Source organism: Thunnus albacares, chromosome 20 (assembly GCF_914725855.1).
Source record: "Thunnus albacares chromosome 20, fThuAlb1.1, whole genome shotgun sequence".
Classification (NCBI taxonomy): Eukaryota; Metazoa; Chordata; class Actinopteri; order Scombriformes; family Scombridae; genus Thunnus; species Thunnus albacares.
This window is the reverse complement of record NC_058125.1, coordinates 21,206,986-21,228,444: the sequence shown is the minus strand read 5'-3', so window position 1 is coordinate 21,228,444 and position 21,459 is coordinate 21,206,986. Positions and strand designations below refer to the sequence as shown.

Below are 21,459 nucleotides of genomic sequence, written 5' to 3'. Positions count from 1 at the left end.
CTTTCAGTGTCATGGATTTAGCTAAACCTACATTCAGCTGTGTGGGCTGTATTTGATAAATTCATATTCATTTAGGATCAAGTCAAAGTACAAAATCTGCACTTGATCCCAACCCAAGTACTTATATTATTGCTAGAATTATTGTAATTTAGTGTACAAATATAGAAAACAGTTGCAATTAACTGGGAGCTTAGCCATTATTTCAAACAACCATGTTAATGTAAACATCACATCTTAAGTTTACAGTCACAGATAGCCTTTAAACTTGCTGAAATGGTAACCCACCAAATGGAAAACAAGTGACTGCATGCTTTGAGTTTTGCGATCATCTAATATACAAGGGGACCCAAAAAAAGTAGAAAAAGAAATAGACAAAACATTCATTAGACATGCATATATTACTGATGAAATCATCTTAGAAAACAGGAAGGTCTCTCGGTCTTACACAGTCAACTGCTCTAACTTGACCTGGAAGGGATATAAATAGTGCAATATAAACTGGGCCTTTCTGAATGAGCCACTCAGGGATAAATGTTAACTGCATTAGCTGGCCCATGTCATCGTTAAAGGTAAAGTTCAGTATTTTTCAACCTGGACCCTATTTTTCCAACTTCTTGTGTGTAAGTGACTAATGGGGACAACAATTTTTGAAAGTGGTCCAGTATTGAGCGACAGCGCCTCAGCCGGCAGCCGCAAAACAGGCTACAATGTAATCCTTTGGGGCAATAACGTACCGTCAATGAACGTCCACTAAAAGTGCTTGTTTTAGCCACTGACAGGCTCAGATTGTTATTATAAGTGTCTGACAACATTATGGAAAGGACCATACAGAGACTTGAAATGTTTTTCTTTACCTTTCGCTTGATCCGGTCTGTTTATTATTGTGTCTGACCAAGTCTCGCTCAAGGATAAGTGTCTTCCTGAAATCCCTAGTGAGAGATGTTGAAATTAGCTAAATATTTAGCCATGACAGAGTTGGAGAGAGGAGTGCCTGGAGGAGTTTGTTGTGTACAGAAAGCACAGCTTAGTGTTATCTAAAAGATTTTTAAAGTCATGGCTGAGTATTTAGCTGATTTCGACAATGAGACTTCTCCTTGAGCAAGACTTTGTTTGACACAGTAACAAATAGACCGAATGAAGCGAAAGGTAAAGAAAAATGTGTAATTTCTCTGTAAGGTCATTTCCATAATGTTGTCAGACACTTATAATAACAATGTGAGCCTGTCAGGGGCAAAAACAAACACTTTTAGTGGACATTCATTGATGGGGCGCTATTGCCCCAAAGGATTACATTGCAGCCTGTTTTGCGGCTGCCAGCTGGAGCGCTCTCGCTGAATACTGGACCAATTTCAAAAATTGTCGTCCCCATTAGTCACTTGGACACAAAAAGATGGAAAAATAAGGTCCAGACTGAAAAATACCAAAGTTTCCCTTTAACTAGTAATGAATAGCAGAGATCAGGGTTTCACTGGTAGGCTGGGATAAATGTTATCAAGATAAGCCTTATTTTCAGTTGTCCATTTACATATGTACAATGCAACCATAAAAAAAATGTGCTTTGGCGTCTAATTGAAAGAATTAGCGTGTAGAGCCATTGCACTGATGAGATTCCACATGAAAGTGACTTTAAGTAAGCAGCAGGAATAGGAATTTGCTCTGTTTCATTTTTCAAAAAAGAAAAGTACAGTGAAATGGCTAAAATGGTACAATTTCAGCGTGGCTCTCATGGTGAAGTAGTGCTGTGTGAATATTAATCTAATTTTCTACTGCTCAGAGTTGGATAATAGTGCTAGACTCATGTCATATCAAAGAAAGCAAAAAAGGTTGGATTTCCTTTCGCTTTAAGGCAACACAGAGAGTCAAGTCATAGTCTTGACTGTCATAAAATGAAGGCTTGTGTGCAAAAATGTGTATGTGTATGACATGAGCATAGCATAAAATCCTGTGAAAGGATAATTCAGGTTTTGTCATGTGATGTTCAAGTTGCTCTTTGGTTGGAAACTGGGGTGCATGGTTTGGTTTTCTGGTAATAGCCATATCAAAAGTAAAGTTATTGCCAGCATTAATGATGGACTCAACCATAGCATGCATTTCTATCCACTGAAAAATGCCATGTTCAGACCTCTGACTTTTGGGCAATACATTTAGAAAAATAATTGAAAGGGTTGGAGTGAGCAAATCTTTGCTGTATTTCCCAATTCAGCATGTATTTCTTCACTGTAAATCTATTATATCACAGGTTCTGGTCCATGATGATGATGTTATTTCACCCTACAACAGCAAATTTGTTGATTTAAGATTACTTACCTCTCCCTCCCCAGCCAGCATTAATGGTGGTGACATTTGCTGATGTCTGTATGGTTATTATCAAAGAAAACCATGAACTTCAGTTCCACCTTCAACCCAAAAAGACACAATATATTAAATATTGCATGAAAAAACAGTAAGTTTAAGTATATATATATAAAAAAATGCAGTTAAACATTCATTTGCTTGATGTAACCTCTTAATCTAATGTGGAAAAGTCAGCTAGATTAGTGACACTTTGCGTCAACTGTTAACACTACTTCCTTGACTGGTGAAAAACAACAAGAGGATGACAACGTCTTCTGCTGTTGACTATACAATTGACTCTCTCAGGGTTAAAAGGTGTTGATTGGGGGCAGAATGTAATAAAACCTCATTAGTAATTTCCACAGGTACAACTATGATATTTGGCTCAGGAGTTTCTGGACCAGCTTCGGCCTCTATGTAATGTGACAATGTCTCGAGTTGAAGAAGCTCTTGGGTTGCTAGAATTTCTAAAGCAGCCCGCTCCATCTCCTCTGCAAGGTCCAAATTGCTACCATAAAGCACTCCCATCTTTCGTGCAAGCAGCCCCTCTTTTTCTGGTGGATCTTCATCTTTGTCTTCTCTCTCCATCCTCTTAGAGCAGTGCATGAAAGCAGCGTGGCGTATGCAGCGTTTCAGTAGGTGGCTGCGGTAAGCTCTCTGAATTACTACAGCAGCCCACTCCTCTTCTTTGTGGCGTACAGTTGTGGTAATCGGTGCAAAGGAGTCTGAGGTGGGGTTGTTCAAGATAAACTTAGCCTCAATGCTCAATCGCATTGCCGCCATCTCCACCGTGTCTCCCAAGACCATCTGTGTGACAGCCATCAAGACATCCAGGCAGTGGATCCTGTCCCCAGTGACCAGGGGCAGATCCATTTCAATCAGGCGAAGCCGGTTGGGCTTGGCCACCCTCAGCGGCTCCAGTAAGGCATCACAAAAATCAGAGAGCTGGCTATACTTAATGAACTGAGTTCCATCTAAGTCAAACTTCTCCCAAGTCTCATTAAACATCTCAAAGTCATCCTCACAGAGGGCGTCACCACTCTCCTCCTGCGCCACATTGAAGTTTTCTAAGATGATGGCGATATACATGTTGACCACCACTAAGAACGAGATGATGATGTAGGTGCAGAAGAATACCATGCCCATGCCTGGGCTGCCGCAGTTACCCCTTACATCCGTACCTGGATTCTCAACGTTTGGGTCACAGTCTGGGGGCTCCCTGTTCAGCATTGGAAGTAAAAGTCCATCCCAGCCAGCGGACGTTGTAATCTGAAACAAGCAGATAATGCTACCACCAAATGTCTCAAAATTAAAAATGTCATCGATTCCAGCCTCCTTTTTGACATAAGCAAAGTTTGACATGCCAAATATGGAGAAGATGAACATGATGAGGAAGAGCAGGAGGCCAATGTTGAATAGGGCAGGAAGTGACATCAATAGAGCGAAGAGAAGCGTCCGAATGCCCTTAGCTCCTTTAATAAGACGCAGAATCCTGCCTATTCTGGCCAGTCTGATCACTCTGAACAGAGTTGGTGACACAAAGTACTTCTCAATTATGTCTGAGAGCATTATACCTGAAATACAAGGAGATGCACTGCAATTAGGGAGGATATATTTACACCTATTGTCTCTTTACATTTAATAGCAATGTGCAGTTTTTAAGAATTATAATTCATAACATTATTTAAATGTATTATGTACATACCAGATATTGACAAGATGACCACAACAAAATCAAAAATGTTCCATGCATTGGTGAAGAAGTATTGTCGCAGGGCAAAGAGCTTCAACACACACTCTCCAGTGAAGACCACAATGAAAGCCAGGTTGACTTTAAAAAGGAAATCCTCCTTCTCTGGACTTTGGTTGTCTGTCTCCACCATCATGGTGACCATATTGAGGCAGATGAGCACCATGATGAAGATGTCAAAGAACTGCTGACTGATGAAGTCAAACACCATGCCCTGGATTAGGTTCTGCAGGTCAAAGGGAGACAAATCCAATAGGGTCATTTAGCCTGTTCACACCAGCAGTGTGCAGAAAAGGTCAGTGCAGAGGTCACTGATGGCATCGTCATGCCACACATGCCAAGCTTATGTGTCATTACTTCAGCTTACCTCGTTCATACTTTTTAACATCAAACCATTTAGTTAGATAATAGTTTTGAATCTGTCCCCTAAAATATACAATGCATGTCATGTGAAATATGCAATAGCTAATATTATCAGTGAATGAAATAAGCATGCAGTTGTAAATAACTCATATCATACTGTTGGACGTGGAATTGGCTTCTGTGGCTTCTTGGAACCAAGTTTCTTCATGGCCTCGTAGTATTTTTTTTGTTCCTCAGTCATAAAGATGTCTTTATCTCCAAAGTGCAGACAAAAGACAATACAAAGATCATTATAGGTATTTAAATTAAGTGACAACTTTTGTGAACTCAAAAATGAAACGTAGATGTGCAGGTGCAGACTTCTTCTTTAAAAAAAAATGTGATACTTATCTTTCTCTTTTGTTGGTTGAAATTATCAATAATGACACCAATGAAGAGGTTGAGTGTGAAAAAAGAGCCAAAGATGATGAAGATGACAAAGTATATGTACATGTAGAGGTTGACCTCATAGGAAGGTTGTTCCTCAACCTAAAAGGGAAAAAATGAATACAATTTTTAAAAGAATGCTGTCCTTTCAACTTTACAATTTTCCTTTTAGTAAGTAAGAAAACTAATTGTGAGACAGGGTTGAGGAGACACAGGATACAAGGTTATACTGGAAATCAATACCAGCAAGAAAGGGCACTTGTTGATCCTTAGGCAGGGTACTCACTTCACCATCACCATCTGTCACATACTGTATATATTACATACATATTCTCTCATTTAAAGTGCAGAGTGGTGCGAAAAAGAGGAGGGGAATATATTAACACCCTGCGAAGCAACTGGATTTTTTAAATTCTTTTATTATTTCTATACATATACCCGGGGAAAAACTTACTGTGTATACACACCTCCCTTACCAATATAGATATCTATTTATTAAAAAGTTAATGAGATTTTTTTTGTGTGTGTTATTGTTCCATTCCAAGGTTCAACGTTAATGTTTTTTTTTTCACTTGCTTGGTCAGGCAAGTAGGTCAGAAACCTACTTGGTCGAAGTAAGTTTTTACTTTCCCTTATACACGTTGTTAATTGTCATGTTTCATCTTTTTTTAAGTAAATGAACCAGAACAAGGACACAGAGTGCCATAGATGCGAAGCAACAAACATTCTTGCATACTGAACACTAAATTCTTTTAATCAGCCCAGTTTCTTTCAAATAATGGAATTGACTCTCTAACTCGATGGCAAATACATTTTCAGACTCCTTTCTTCCACTCCAAGCTTACTGATTTCCCTATTTAATGTTTCTCGTTCTCGAGAGTATTTATTGCAGTGAAAAATTACCTGCTCCACTGATTCCTCTATTTGACAGTGCTCATATTAAACCTGAGGGATGTTTGTTCCACGCATCACACCACGAGCCTACTCAATTCTTGATTGGCCAACGACGTCTGCCAATATCCTCTCATGCATGCAAGGGGAAGGGCAATTCCAATTTGCAATGACAATGAGAACATAATTTATGATACGATGATGATCGAGAAAAAAATGATTGAAACATTTTTTATTTTATTATTTTTTTACTTCTTTTTTTTTTTAAAACACTTGTCCCGATCAGGGAAGGTGAGTTGCTAAATTTACAAGCCCAAAGTGGCATTTTACTTTCCCCGGGCAATCTGGCAAGCCTTACTGCTGAACCATGCATTCTCACAAAACAATTGACTTAATGTTTAAGGACAAAAGCCTTTTTGAAGAGTATTTTGCCATAAGATGTCTCACCTGCATTCTAAGTATTAAGTCATTTTGTAATTTACCAAAAACAAAGTATACATGAATATAGAGAATTAGACTGAGTTTGTCCCAAACAAAGGGACTTAAGTCTCAGTTTCATTTTATGAGCAAGTATACAGTAATGGTACATGTGACAGTAAAACAAATAGTTATTTACATATTTAATGCTAAATATAATGTTTGAATACTGAAATTACTGAAAACACTGTAATAATTACCTCTCTTGAGTCAACGGCAGCATACATGATGTCCATCCAACCTTTAAAAGTTGCCTGGAAATACAGAGAAAATTGTATCAAAATGTGCGCCATTGTATAGAACAACTTTAGCCTGGGAACCAGACGAATCTGCAAGCTCATGTTTTATTTGCTCTGACAGATGCATCTGGCCCCCCTCCTGCTCAGACAGATTTCCACCTGACCTGGCCATGGACAGGCCAATCACAACCGTCTATCTAATATGTCCACTATTGCGACAGTATTAAAAAACTGGACGGTATATTTTCTCTAAAAGAAGAACATCTGCACTTAAAGATTTGTTGATATGAAAGATGTGTTTGCCGTACTTCCGACAGGTTTAGTATAATTTACCAACTGGCCCTGCTGGTCAGGGCTCAGTGCTACATCACACGTTTCATTGCTCTAATTGGTTGTAGGTCTATCCAATTGCATCCAGAGGCAATTTGCGCCGTTGATAACACCACTTGGAAATCGAAAATGAACTGAGAAGTTCCACACTAATTTGCATTTGCGAATTGATCTGGCGATACCAGGCTAGAACAACTTATGTTTTAAGACATGATTTTCTTTCCCAAGGTTCATGTTACTACAATTAGCACTCCTCACCACTTGAAGCAGGGACAAGTAGCCCTTTGCAACATTGTCATAGTTGACTTTGACATTGACCCAGCGGGCATCCTGCGTGGCTTCTTCGATGGCCATGCAGTCGCTCCTGTTGTTGACCTCACTTATGTCGAAAAGCTCCTCTGTGGTGGTGTTGATGCAGCGGTAGAACTTGCCAGCAAACAGATTAACTCCCATGATGCTGAAGATGAGCCAGAAGATCAGACACACCAGCAGCACATTGAAGATGGAGGGAATCGCTCCAACAAGAGCGTTTACTACCACCTGCCCAACAGAGAGGACTATTAGAATTATATAGAAAAACATAAAATGAAGTTCTGAAAATGATCTCTGAAGACTGAGCAGCAAATTTGCTATGAATCAATGCTATGCTCAGTCATTGCCATCAAAGTCATACGTATTCTTACCTCAGTCAGCTCTGTTACTGCAGCCATGGTGTAAGCATGCAATCAACAAACATGTTAGTGGAATTAGTAAACCAATGCCTGAAAGATCACAGGTTTGCATCTTTTATTTCATCAATGTTAGCCATGCACATTGGTCAAACCTTATTGTACACTATTGATGTACACAATTTCCATATGAAATGAGCATCTGTGGCCAACAACTTACCCTCATCCCTTCAAATCTTGACAGCGCTCTAAGAGGCCTTAGTGCCCTGAGAGTTCTGAGGGATTTGATTGGTCCAAGTTCAGAGTAGCCCATCCAGTTGGCAGCTAAACTAATCAGGGAAATCTGTGGCAGAATCAGAACATTTCCTATTCAAGAGTTACCATGGACTTTATCTGACATAAAATACATTTATGCATACATTCTGTGGGCCAGCATTAAATCAAGATATCCAAACTTACATCTACGATGAAAAAGTCTAACCAACACCAAGCGTTGGTGAAGTACGTCTTGTAGCCATATGCGACCCATTTAAGTAACATCTCGATGACGAAGATGTAGGAGAAAACTTTGTCAGCAAACTCCAGAATAATTTTGATGGTTCGGCGTCTTTCTATGTGTATGTCTTCAAAGGCCTGCCAATAGGAGATATTAGATACCTTGATACATATAATAACAGTATTACAGTATCTTGACACCATCATAAAACAGCCAACATTTCTAAATTTGTTGCACTATTGACAGCACTCACCAGAGCTCCACTGCTGAGGAGGATCATAAATATTATGAAGGTTTCAAACCAGTCATGCTCTACAATAGTGAAGCAAGTCCGGCGGAGGTTCCACCATTTCTTGCCTCTGCCTTCGGTGATGTCCACAGTAAGACATAGCCCTCGCTTGACACAGCCTGAGGGGAGAGGAAAATGAAGGATTCTGAATTACTCAAAGAATATCAGATTAGATTTCAACATTGTTGAGCACTGGTACTAAGAAAAGGGATTACTGCATCATTGTCTGTGAGAAGTAAACAGTTCATGGTTAAATGATTCTGTTTTACGGTAGGTTTTTCATACTGTCAGTGAAGCAGGCCTCTGGTTCCACTGGTTCAGGCTCCTCTTCTTCCACTATTATTGGTTCAGGCTCAGGTGGTTGATAGTCCACTGTGCTGCATACTGATGAATCCCCATCATCCTCCAAAACACCCATCAGCTAGTCAAGATTCACAATTGAAGCTTGGTTACAAAGCCACTAATATACATTAATGAATCTTACCCTGTCTATTTTGAGTAGAACATGCATCAACCTATAGATTCTAATTGGAAACACATGTTGCTTTTATGCATACGTTCAGAGACAACATAATTATATGTGGGTCCAGAGTTACTCACTTTGACATCTCTTGACAGACTATTGTCATCTTCGAAGTTTTCCTGAAAAGCACAGGAATAGAGAATTAACGCAAGTAAGTGTTCATATGCAGCAAGACAAAGATCTTGCACACAAGCTTATTATCCTTAAAAAACATATTTTAGGATATAATTATTCATTAACTTGCCATTATTAGTTTGTTTTTGTCAAGTTAACAAGACTGTCAGGCAGTGAAATTCTAGGCTGTTGGCCAAAATAACTTTTTTCAAAAATTCAAATCAAATCAGTCGTTTCATTATGGGATTTTTTTGAGGGAACTATATCATGCATATATTTCAAACTGAGGATTTTGACATTCAAAAAAATGGCTAAGACTAAATGTAGTGGACTGTATAGTCAATGGGGGGTGATGTTTGACACAGCTCCAAAAGGCCCTGCACATTTGCACAGGTGTTTGCTCTTCTGCCGATTACAGACCTCTGAAGTTACAGACAAAAACTCAAGCAGAGTACCCCCATGAATTAATTAGTCAAACTCTCAGATACTGAGAGCATTATGCAGGACTGTTTTGTACACACAGACTGGGATGTGTTTAAAGCTGCAGCCACACAAGAGAATTCTTCTATAAACATAAAGGAGAACGCCAAATGTGTGAGTGGTTAAATCAGTACTTGCATTGCACAAAATATCCAAACCAGAAGCCCTGGATGAACAGTCAAGTAAAACACATTCTGAGTGCTCACTCTCTTCCGTTTAGATCAAGCAATGAGGTGCAGTACAAAACAACAAAGTACATACTGCGGAAAACAATCAGAGAGGCAAAACAGCAATTCAAACAGAACCTGGAAGGCTACTACTGTACTGCTGATGCCAGATGCACATGGCAAGGCCTACAGCAGATCACAGACTATAAGGGCACCACCATGGAAATAACCAACATTTTTATAACTTTATAACTTCTGTTCCCATTTTGAGACCTTCAACAGCAAAACACAGAGGAGACTCTCACACAACATGCAAGAACCCTCACTGACTGTCTCACCAGCTGATGTACACAAGTCCCAAGGAGAAATAACCCCTGCAAGGCAGCAGGCCCAGTTAATGTCCCCGGGCAGGCCTTCAGGACATGTGCTACAGAACTTGTTGATGTTTTCACCTCCATCTTTAACCTGTCCCTTGCACAGGCCACACTTCCAACCTGCTTTAAAAGCACCACCATCATCCCAGTCCCCAAAAGGAGCCCAGTCACTTGTCTGAACGACTACAGGCCAGTTGCACTCGCTCCAATCATAATGAAGTGCTTTGAGAGAGTGGTTCTGGCCCACATCCATTCACTGAAGCCTCTGCAGTATGCATACCACCCCAACAGATTCACTGAGGACACTGTCTCTGCAGCTCTGCACATAGCCCTCTCCTTCCTGGAAAACAAAGATGCTCACATCAGAATGCTCTTCATCAATTACAACTCAGCCTTTAATACAGTCCTCCCCCACAAACTCACAAACAAACTTGGCCTGAACCCCACACTCTGTGACTGACTGTTAGAGTTCCTCACTAGCAGACTGCAATGTGTCATAATTGGAAATCTAACCTCAAACAATGCGATGATGAATACTGGCACCCCACAAGGATGTGTCCTCTGCCACATGCTCTACACACTATTCACCTACGACTGCGTTGCCTCAGACAATGACAGCACTATCCTGAAATTTGCTGACGGCACTGCAGTCATTGGTCTGATGACTGGGGTTCTTGGCATAAAGAGGAGAGGTGGCAAGTCCAGTGACATGGTGTGACAACAACAACCTCCCTAAACACAGATAAGACCAAGGAGATGGTAGTGAACATGAAGAAGGAGAAGAGACCTCATCAACCACTGACAATCCGTAAGTCTCAGGTGGAGAGGGTCAGCAGTTCTAGATTCCTGGGCGTCCACATCAGTAATGACCTCAACTGGACATGTAACATCACACAGCCGGTCAAGAAAGCACAACAGCGGCTATACTTTCTAAGGAGACTGAGGAAATTTGGCATGTCACTGAGGATTCTCAGCAGCTTCTACATTTGCATCATAGAGGGCATTTTGACCACCTGCATCACTGTGTGGTATGGAAACAGCACCGCCATGGACCACAAACGCCTGCAGAGAGTGTTAAAGACTGCTGGGAAGATCATCAGGGTGCCCCAACCATCTCTGCAGGATTCTATCACCAGAGAGTCCATAGAAGAGACAGTAGCATCATCAAAGACTCCACCCACCCCCAACACAGGTTTTTCACACTAATGCCCTCTGGCAGGAGGTGCAGAAGTAGAATTGGAGGACCTCTAGGCTGAGGGACATCTTTTATCCTCAGGCCATCAGACAGATCAATAGATCCAATCCATTGCTTCCACCCAAACCCACCTCACCATACAGGAAGCTTCACTCTGCCCTACATGTATAAACAGAATGATGAAGGTGTATGTTGTCCCACCCTAAAAGGTTAATAGAGTGTGAGGGAAATGTCAAGCACAGTCTGCAGACGCCCATACAGTTCGTGAAGAGGTGTAATCAGGCACCTGTGTAGGTGTACTATACTAAGGTCATGCAAGGCCTTTAAACACCAACAGTGCTTTGAAAGCAAAATATTAAATTTCAGAAGAAATAAACATAAAGTTTTTCGGATTTTTCAGAAATTACTTTCAATTTGGCTCTGTAACAGTCTATCACATAGCATACAAAAAAAACACACAGCTTTGCTTCACATCATCCCCCTCCCCTTGCTTTGTGAGGTGTGTAGGAGAAGCATAGGTAATTTTTGGGTGACTTGTCCATGTTGGCAACAGTCCATCTGTCTTCTAGTTTGTATGATGTTGAATTACATGCTGTCAGTGTGTCATGAAATGAGGTGAAGTACTTTGTGTGGAATAGGTTCATCCTGATTGACGATCAGATGATTGACAAAGCATAAAGATTAATGTTAGACAGGACAGCCTGTGATCAGAAAACTTGATTTATATTGTTTAAACTATCATTTTGATTAGCATTTTATAAGTTTTTCAGTTATCATTGTGATAGGTGATGTATAACAAATGCATATAGATAGATAGATAGATAGATAGATAGGTAAATACAGTAGGTAGGTAGATTGATATATCTACTTACCGAGTTATGTTGGTTATCTTTCTCATCTGAAACCGAGTCATTAGTGTCATCCTCATCATCCTCACCCAGGTTTTCAAAGTCTGACTCGCCCTGGGCAATTGGCACATTGAGAGTGAGCTCTCCATCCACAATAAATCCAGAGGGCCGGCGTTCAACCAAACAATTAGATATCCCATCTGCCATTTTGAAGTTCTGACTGGTGTCCATGTGGTTCATTTCAAGCCCCTCCATTTTAGGGTCCTCGTCATCCACCGGGCCCTCCTCAGACTCCGGCGGCTTTCTTTCCAGTAACTGGAGGATCCTTCGAACGATGAACGCTTTAAACCAGTTCATGTACCGTGTGATCCTGCCAATGGCAATCTGGAGGTTGTTCAGCTCTCCGTCCTCATCTCCTGCCGCGAGGTTGTCTCCACTGAACGAGCTGAGCAGCAAGGCGAGGAAGAGGTTCAACACCTGACGAAAGAGGATGAAGGAGTGAGAGGTAATGATAAAATATACACTAACATTTTGCCTCGCAAGCATGGCACACAGTCATTTTTCAGTCATGTCTGGTCTGTGAATGAGAATTAAATAATCCTAAATATTAATTTTTTTCTGAATTGAGAGTCAATGCAAAAAAACATTTTATTTGAGCTTCATATCATTCTGCACTGGATCTGCAAGTGAAATATTTACACACTTTTCTTGTGGCTAAGCATGAAACAAAGTCAGTGTGGTGAAAGTGTGCCAACACAGCTGAACTAATCACAAAAGTCAGGAGTAGCTCATATACACCTCACATATCAAACTGGTTGTGTGATGGCACATCAGTAAATAATATGTCGCCTGCCTCCTGTTGCCGACACAGCTATCTTTAGTTCCTAAAACCTGTTAGTCAATTTCTCGGTTCCCATTTCCCAGGTTTAGCGGGAGATCATGGTTACACAGGCCAGGGGGAGGCTGATCTCTCGCATTCCAGTGTAGGAGCTGTGAAACAGTAAAGAGGGCTGAGGGTAAAGGATGAGGTGCACAAATCACAAGCTCGACAGTGGACAGACATACTTAACAGACAGACATGAGAGTGGGATCAATCCTTTGATCTAACTCTTGGCAAGAAAATGAACATATTGTATGTGTATACAGTACAAAAGGACACACTTTCTCATTCAAGGGTATGGGACGGTGTGTCAAAACTGTTGACTGTATTTCACAAAATATTGAACTATCACTTAAAGATTTCTACCTTTACCTCTTCATCAATTACAGTTCAATCTGCTATCAAATGACTTCTCCTTAACACCCAGTCCCTCTGCCACCTGAGCTCTGCTCGCTCAGCTGTCTGTGTTTGTTCCCTCAGTGGCAGCATGCTTGCTTGAGCCGTATCTTAGCACATACTCAAGGTCAAAACCACTGTTTGGTGGCTCAAGTCATTTGATTTAAATAGAAACCTCCCTCCCGTGAAGTGTGTGAGCATACTATGTGCCTTTATGTCAGTGCAAATAGTGTGAATATTATGTGGGAGGTGAACGCATGCTGGAGAAATTGGGGGTGGAGTGTGTGACACAAAAAAGCGGCAACAATTTTGGCAGAGTGCAGCCGGCACAACACTTTTGTCAGCATTTCCTTTTCATATCTAAGAATAGCCTGACAGGAAATGGTTTTGGCTCCAGTCTTTAAATATGATGCTCTAATGATGTCTAAGAGTGATCATCTGCATCATCTGTATGTCCTTGTTCAGTGAGGCCAAGATGAAATGTCACGGACAATGTTTCCATACTCCAGACACGCAGGGTTCCTTACTATGCATCACAAACTCTGCTGCTTCTTCTTGCAATTTCACTGTGTGAAAAGGTTGGTACAGATTAATGAATTTAACAGTTATCATAGGAAATAAAACATGGTGATATTCTTTACATTAGAATCTGTGAACATCTGTGTTTACTGTGTTGCTCAAGTGATTATTTGAGTCACATTATAATGATCAAAAACCACATTTCATGATGTACTCTTATGTGTTTAGATATGTGTAAATACTGTACAGTATGTAGTCATACTGTAATGCCTAGTATGCTATAATGACCCCTGTTAGAAACAGTTGTGCTCCCCAGCTGTGTCTGTCTGTCCTCGGCATCCCTCAGCTGAGGGGTTAACAATAGACTGTTGAGACTTGCTGACCACAAAATCTCTCGGCATTATAATAAGATAACTATTAGATTTACAAAGATTTTACAAAACGGTTTGTCAGCTTTACAGCTTCACACAGTGATGACAGTTGTTCGGAGTGACAGCAACTGTCTCTTATGATTTATGCAGGATAGGCAATGACTGTATACTCATCAACACAGCCACAAGATATTGATATGTTCTCTCATTTTTACCCTGATTGTATCCTAAAACAGAGAAATAGCTATTTGCCCTAAAGATTGTAGTTTTCTCACACATTTATCAGATTCAAATCAACATTTATAGCACTGTGTTAAAAAAGCAACCCCCTCAAATAAGGGACAATAAGATTTTGAGCTTGTGAAACAATGTTCAGAAATCATTTCAAAGCCTGTGGTTGTATATCCCACTTTTGAAACCTGTGAAAAAAACTCTCCATGAGATATTCAAGTTTGCAAACATGTAGTAAAGATTTGTAGGTGTAAATGTGAGAAAGAGCTGTTTTTATGATTGTGATTTATGATGTTATCTGAGCACAAAATGTGAAACTCTCCACACTGTAGCATTAATGTCCCACACATGAATTTTGGCCAAAACAGGACCAAAATTTCTACTTGAAACCGAAATGTCTGAGCTTGTGTAACTTCAGTGTCACAACACTTTCAGTATTGGGTTTCACATGCAGTTTCTGCTGCATAAGGAACACACACCCACCAATGCAGCTCCTGTCATATATTTTTTTGATGCATTGATGTGCGCAGTCTAAACATGTAGTTAAAATTCCATATCAGTCATTATTTCAGATTTAAGACAATGTATCAATAGTGACTGAATAGCTGTTGCACTCACCACTAGATTTCCAATGACCATCACCATCATGAAGACCACTAAACACATTGCAGGCCCAGCCACCTCCATGCAGTCCCACATGGTCTCGATCCACTCCCCGCACAGAATGCGGAACACAATGAGGAAAGAGTGGAAGAAGTCGTTCATGTGCCAGCGTGGCAACACGCAGTCTGCGGAGATCTTGCACACACAGTCCTTGTAGCTCTTGCCAAAGAGCTGCATGCCCACCACAGCGAAGATGAAGACAATGATGGCCAGCACCAAAGTCAGGTTTCCTAAAGCTCCTACTGAGTTACCAATGATCTTTATCAGCATGTTGAGCGTGGGCCAGGACTTGGCTAGTTTGAAGACACGAAGCTATCTCCAACACAGGACAGACACAAACAATCCAACAGAATGACGAATAAATACAGTAAAGAAGTAATATCATTTAAATAGATATCAATAAATTCAATGATTGTGTCTCACCAGACGGAAGGACCTGAGGACAGACAGGCCCTGGACATTCGCCAGGCCTAACTCCACCAGACTGAGAGTGACAATGATGCTGTCGAAAATGTTCCAGCCAACTTGAAAGTAGTAGTAAGGGTCCATGGCGATAAGTTTAAAGAACATTTCTGATGTGAAGATCCCAGTGAAAACCTAAAGGGGTAAAGATTTTCTTTTACAGCCACTGGCAAGATCAGGTCTGAGATGTTGGAATATTTCTGCGGTGTAATTTCAATTTAATGTGGCACATATTCACCAGATTCCCCACTGAGAGCATGTAGTCAAACTCCGGGGTCATGGGGTAGTGCTCCATGGCCATGAAGAGGGTGTTGAGCACGATGCAGATGGTGATGGTCAGGTCGATAAAAGGGTCCATCACCACAAAGTGCACCCACTTTTTAAAGACCACCCAGGACTCGCAGCAGTCCCACTTCAGGAACTTGTCGGCAAACTTATACCACCGAGGTGGACACGGCCTCTGAGCCTCCTCCAGCTCTAGACAAAGACAGAAAGAGAGGAAAAATTTTATAAGTAGTACTACTATCAATTTTAAGGAAGCATGTGGGTTATCTTCAGGTGACATGCATGATACAATATTAAAATTCTCTTCTGTGCCAGGTCATAGTTGGGCTGAAATAGTCCAAGCTTAACACCATTAGGGCTTGACATTGAATGCTAACAGGGATTTCTCCCACACACAATGTGATTAGCTCAACTGTGGCAAGCTCAAGACAATGCTACTGTGTTGGCCCTGGATACATGAGTGTATAATGTTAACAACTGCTTGATAATCTAAGCAATTACAGCTCACATTAGAGCATTGCCTCTATGAAACTGCAACTAAGCCTTGTGTATCTCTTTATTCCCTGGAGGGACTTGACACTTTCAAATCTGTTCAGCCTCCCACTAAGCCAAAAAACAGTAACCTAAAATAGACATTATGGTGTCATAAGTAAACATAGTAAATATAGGGATTCTGTGTGTATAATTGTCAGTGCTTTATCAATGTTATGTTTCTATCTCAATGGCCACTGTACCTTCCTTAGTAGCTGCAGTGAGCACAGTCATAGCACTAGAAGATCTCTTTGTCAGGCTTGGTTGGTCCAGATGAAGCATGCTGTGCGCAGAGCCTAATGACATCTCTTTGAGTTCATAATCAAGAGCAGACTGTAAAATATGTCAGTAAAATTTGTCAGTCACAAGCTCCTCAAAATCTTCAAAATCACAATTCAAATTCAAACACTAAAAGCTTTTTATAAAACATCCAAATCAATCAGATTAACTGTTTCTGGACTAAACTCGCCTAACCTCCTCCATGGTTGGCGATCTGATGATGAGCTGGGGAATAAGTCTCCCGTTACAGTCTTTGACAGTTTCATCATGTTCAAGGCTCCGTTCATCATCTGCCAACTCAGACGCTGTGTGATGACTGAGCGACTTCTTACTGGTTAGACTGGCTTGGCTCCCAAGAAGTTGGGCCTGTTTGGTAGAAGATACAGTACTTCATTGTTGCCTCAATTTTACTGAAAATATGATTTATTTGTTAACAATTAACCCTGTTACCCCTTATTTCTTGTGATAGTTACCTGTTCTTGATTCCTAAGTTGCTCTAGTAGTCGCTGGAACTCCTCCTCTTTCTCTATGGCCTCTCGCTGAGATGCCTGATTCTGTTCTTCATAAGCCATGGCTACCACAGCCAGGATGAGATTGATGAGGTAGAAGGAGCCCAGAAAGATAACCACCACAAAGAACAGCATGTATGTCTTTCCAGCCGCCCGCAGGATCTGTGTTTGGAACAAAAAAGAAGCTACGAGAACTAAGGACAAATTTCTTTTCATGACTGTAATGTTAAAAAGAAAATGTTCTAAGTTTTGCTAATGTTTGAGAAAATAACTCGTAGATCTGTTTCTAACAAATGAAAGAAGTGCCAACCAGCTGGAAAAGGTTCTCCCAGTAGTCCTGCGTCATGAGTCTGAAAAGGGCTAGGAAGGACCAGCCAAAAGTGTCAAAGCTGGTGTAGCCAAAGTTGGGGTTTCTCCCAGCCTTCATGCATGTGTATCCTTCTGGACACTTTCTATGAAAAGGGAAGAGGAGTCAGCCTCCGAATCACACTCAACTCAGACTCAGACTGAAAAAATAATTGTGAATATCAAGCTTAACTTAAACAAACTTAAAGAAATTGACCAGACAAAATTAGCAGTAGTCTCAGCGTGAGTAAAACATACCCAGCATCAGAACTGTTTCCACATATAAGAGCATCTAGGCTGCCTTCCAAAAAATACTGATTATCTGCAACCAAACAAGAAAAGACAGAGTCAAGTCTACTCCACTGAGGAGAACATCAGAACATCATAAAATGAGACATAATATGTGTTAAACATACCTGGGTTTTCGATATATTCAGTGAAATTGAAGGTACTGTTTGAATATGTTGTAGCGTTGATACCCATGGTGTCGTTGAAGGACAGAGTGTCGTTAAATATGGAGGTGGTGTTAAAGAAGTCAAAGTCTGTATCATTTGCTGGGATGGGCCATCGTATGCATTTGTGTCGCAGATTTCCCATAAAAAGTTGAAGCCCAACAAGGGCAAAAACCGCAAGAGCAAAGACGGTCAGAACCATGACATCCACCATTTTCTTCACTGACTGGATCAAAGCGCCCACAATGGTTTTCAAACCTGACAAAATACAAGTCAAATACAAATACAAATAATACGTCAGTAGTATGTCGCAGAATAGAGAGGCAGAAAAAATATATTTCTGTAAAACACAATTGTTTTCTTTTAGATTTTTTTCCCCTCATCTTTACTGTGTTTCTCACAAACTACATGATAATTTTACATCTTTGGGCTCCCAAATTATTAAAATAAACCAATCTCAGAAGGAGGGATTTTTGTTGGACTGGTCACATATGCAAACTTTGACCAGGGTAAACTTTGTTTTAAGCAGTAACAAGACAAAAAGAGGTTGTAAACCATTGCTTTAGAGTATAGTTTAACTCTATAAATGTTGTCACAACACAATTAACATTACAACATCAGTAAATTTCAGTAAAAGATCAAAATCAAAAGATGACTCTGAAATTGTTCATATTTGCTAATATACTCACTCACACTCAGTAAATAAATCCCACTTATTTGCAGAATACAAAGAGTTTAAAAAAATGCTCAATAAAATATTAAATAACAGAAAGATTACCAGGAATCACAGTAATTGTTTTAAGGGCTCGAAGTACACGAAATGTCCTGAGGGCTGACACATTGCCAAGGTCAACAAACTCAGTGACGTATCTATGGAGAGACATAAATTAACACAATTATGAGCAAAGGCAACATATGTTAATATTACTGTCCATGGGAAAATGCACAAAAAGTAAAGTAAATATCCACAATATCAGTTTTCAAATATGTTTAGTTTTTCTTCTAAATGGCTATGTGATAACTGCATACAGTAAAAAAAACATCAGAACCATATTTCTATTATTATATTTAAGTACATAGTTAGATAAAAGTGCTCAGATACTTACGCCATGCTGATCACCATGAAATCCAGCCAGTTCCATGGATCTCGAAGGAATGTAAACGATCCAACACAGAAACCTCTAGACAACACTTTGACTGTTGCCTCAAAGGTATAAATACCAGTAAAAACATACCTATGGAGAAATTACGCAACATGAATCAGTGAAGGTTGTATTTAAATGTATCGCTGGAATTACTGAAAACCACAATAAAACTATGAACGATGTACTCACTCAACAGTTTTACTCCATGCTGGTGGGTTGCTCATCGTCATGAACACGCAATTCGATAGAATTGTAATCATGATGAACATACTAAATAATTTAATTAAGGGTTAAGGAAACAAACATGACATTACATACAGTACATAGCAGTCATTGCCGCAGTTTTTACGCACCACATATCTGGGACAAACTCCCAGAAAACTTGAGGTCTGCTCCAACTCTCAGCTCTTTAAATAAAGGCTTAAGATTTTTCTGTTTGCCACTGCCTCATATTAAATTACATTTTGAACTATTCATATCGCACACTGCACTATAGCTGCACTGTTAATGTTTAGTCTCCAGTTTTATGTGTCTTATATCTATTTCAACTTATTTTTACTTTCTATTTAACTCTTTACCAAAAAAATAAATACAACAAATCAGCTACAATTAGTCCAGAATTCTGCTTCTCGAGTGCTGACTAAGACCAGAAACACATGACGCCTGTTTTATAATCTATGCTGGTGGTCTTTCAGTTTTCATATTGATTCTTTTATTGATTTATAAGGCAATACATGGCCTTGCACCAGACTATTGATCAGAAATGCTTTAAATTTATGAACAAGGACGGCCCCTCAGATCCTTTGGTTCTCTATTAGCTGCTCCAGAAAGCAGAACGGAAACTTTTTGTGATGTTGCTGTCAGCTGTTACGCTCTGAGGCTGATAATATGATGATATTTTTAAACATAGACTAAAAATCCATCTGTTTAACCTGGCTTTGATTTAGTGTCTTACAATTTTATAGTTGTAAAATTTTAATGTTTTATTGTAATCTATATATTTTGTGCAATGTTTTATGTTTTTATAATTATTATTTTAACTGTTCTCTTACCATTTTTAATGGTGTCTTATTCAAGTAGGTTACCTTTCTTTCTAATCTATTGTTATTTTTTATTATTTACTTATTTATATTTTATAAGTCACTGTTTTAATTTTTTGCATTTTACTTGTATCTTGTTGTTTATTAGTCTCCCAGTCCATATTTAACAACCTGTGTTGCATTTGTCAATCACTTGTAAAGCACTTTGAATTGCATTTGACTTGTATGAAAGATGCTACATAAAAAAAAAAAGATTGATTGGTTTCAATTTATTTATACATGTGTTTTTTTGTGGGGTTTTTTTGTTGTTTTTTTTACATTTCATCTTAATGCCCTTTATGTTTTATGTAAAGCACTTTGAAATGCCTTGTTGTTGATTGGTACTACACAGATAAACTTGCTTTGCCTCACTTAAGGAGGCTCTTTTCCTCCTCAACAGCCACATAACTTTATATCTACTTCAATCTTAAGTACTCTAAATAATAAACAGCTCTGGCAACAATAGTTTAAAGGATATGAATGTATGAGAATTTTGATGGCTCCTCTCCTAACCACACTAAAGGGGCTCAGAATGTAGCAAGCCGGTTCAGCATTGAACCTGAAGATTGTGTTTCCTTTGGTGATCACAACGAATGTCTGAAAAACACAGAGATCATCTGCATGAATGCAAGCTAGTATATTCCATATCCTAAAAAAACATTTCAATAAACACTTAGTGATGAAAATCTTGAAATAATAACTTAACATTTAACTGTAACACATGCATACCACAGATGAAATAGTGCACAGTACATTGCATAAGGGATACTGTATGCAGTTGTAATAACAGAAATTTATGTTAAGTAATACATCCTGTCATATTTTAAGGTTATGTTAGGACAGAGTCAAGCCAACTGTGCACTGTGTTACTTTATGTGTTTCAACAGAGCTTTTTATTGGTGAGCTCAAATGATCTTAGACGGACTTTCTGTGCCTTGTAGAAGGGGTCCAGGTCCTCCAGAGGTGTGTTCAAGAGCTCTGGTGGAGGGTCTCCAAAGATCATGGGCAGACTCTTGCCTGCTTCCAGATCAGCGTGTGGGGTTGGTTTCTCTTCCTCCTCATGGTCTTGGATGTGGTCTTCTACTGCAGCAGCCTTTTTTACTTCCTCCTGGAGCCTCTCGATCTCCGCCAGTGATTCCTGGGTGAAACGGCGGAACAAATCGGTGCCTGGGGGAGGGAGCAGGGTCGCCATCTTCGCATTGCGAAGGGATACCGCCACACCGGGGTTTCCCTAGGAGGAGCTGGAGGGAGGAAGATGAATAAGTACTGAGAATATAGTACATTAGCATCAGCAGTTCCTCATGTTTTGAGACGGGTCCAGTTGTAGCCATGACCAACAAGCTAACAT

The 21,459-nt window shown here is 39.9% G+C and overlaps 1 protein-coding gene across 3 annotated transcripts in view; it reads right to left on the bottom strand.

Moving 5' to 3' along the window:
- Positions 1-1,340: 1,340 nt before the first annotated feature.
- Positions 1,341-21,459, bottom strand: part of scn4aa (sodium channel, voltage-gated, type IV, alpha, a) — a 28,499-nt gene continuing 8,380 nt past the window's right edge. The window contains exons 2-27 of one of the 3 annotated variants that reach the window (XM_044337965.1): positions 21,037-21,352; positions 20,590-20,708; positions 19,222-19,311; positions 18,994-19,122; positions 18,666-18,757; positions 17,852-18,145; positions 17,694-17,757; positions 17,401-17,542; positions 17,055-17,252; positions 16,777-16,947; positions 16,506-16,635; positions 15,725-15,963; positions 15,448-15,621; positions 14,980-15,336; positions 11,989-12,441; positions 8,864-8,905; positions 8,549-8,684; positions 8,228-8,382; positions 7,938-8,111; positions 7,699-7,821; positions 7,069-7,350; positions 6,442-6,495; positions 4,838-4,975; positions 4,605-4,709; positions 4,040-4,310; positions 1,341-3,908 (exon numbers count right to left, since the gene is read on the bottom strand). In XM_044337965.1, the coding sequence (XP_044193900.1) occupies positions 2,620-3,908; positions 4,040-4,310; positions 4,605-4,709; positions 4,838-4,975; positions 6,442-6,495; positions 7,069-7,350; positions 7,699-7,821; positions 7,938-8,111; positions 8,228-8,382; positions 8,549-8,684; positions 8,864-8,905; positions 11,989-12,441; positions 14,980-15,336; positions 15,448-15,621; positions 15,725-15,963; positions 16,506-16,635; positions 16,777-16,947; positions 17,055-17,252; positions 17,401-17,542; positions 17,694-17,757; positions 17,852-18,145; positions 18,666-18,757; positions 18,994-19,122; positions 19,222-19,311; positions 20,590-20,708; positions 21,037-21,303 (5,688 nt within the window). In that variant the 5' untranslated portion in view covers positions 21,304-21,352 and the 3' untranslated portion in view covers positions 1,341-2,619. Of the gene's footprint in view, positions 3,909-4,039; positions 4,311-4,604; positions 4,710-4,837; positions 4,976-6,441; positions 6,496-7,068; positions 7,351-7,698; positions 7,822-7,937; positions 8,112-8,227; positions 8,383-8,548; positions 8,685-8,863; positions 8,906-11,988; positions 12,442-14,979; positions 15,337-15,447; positions 15,622-15,724; positions 15,964-16,505; positions 16,636-16,776; positions 16,948-17,054; positions 17,276-17,400; positions 17,543-17,693; positions 17,758-17,851; positions 18,146-18,665; positions 18,758-18,993; positions 19,123-19,221; positions 20,315-20,589; positions 20,709-21,036; positions 21,353-21,459 lie in introns of those variants that run through there. The other 2 variants (XM_044337963.1, XM_044337964.1) reach the window with 2 other exon arrangements.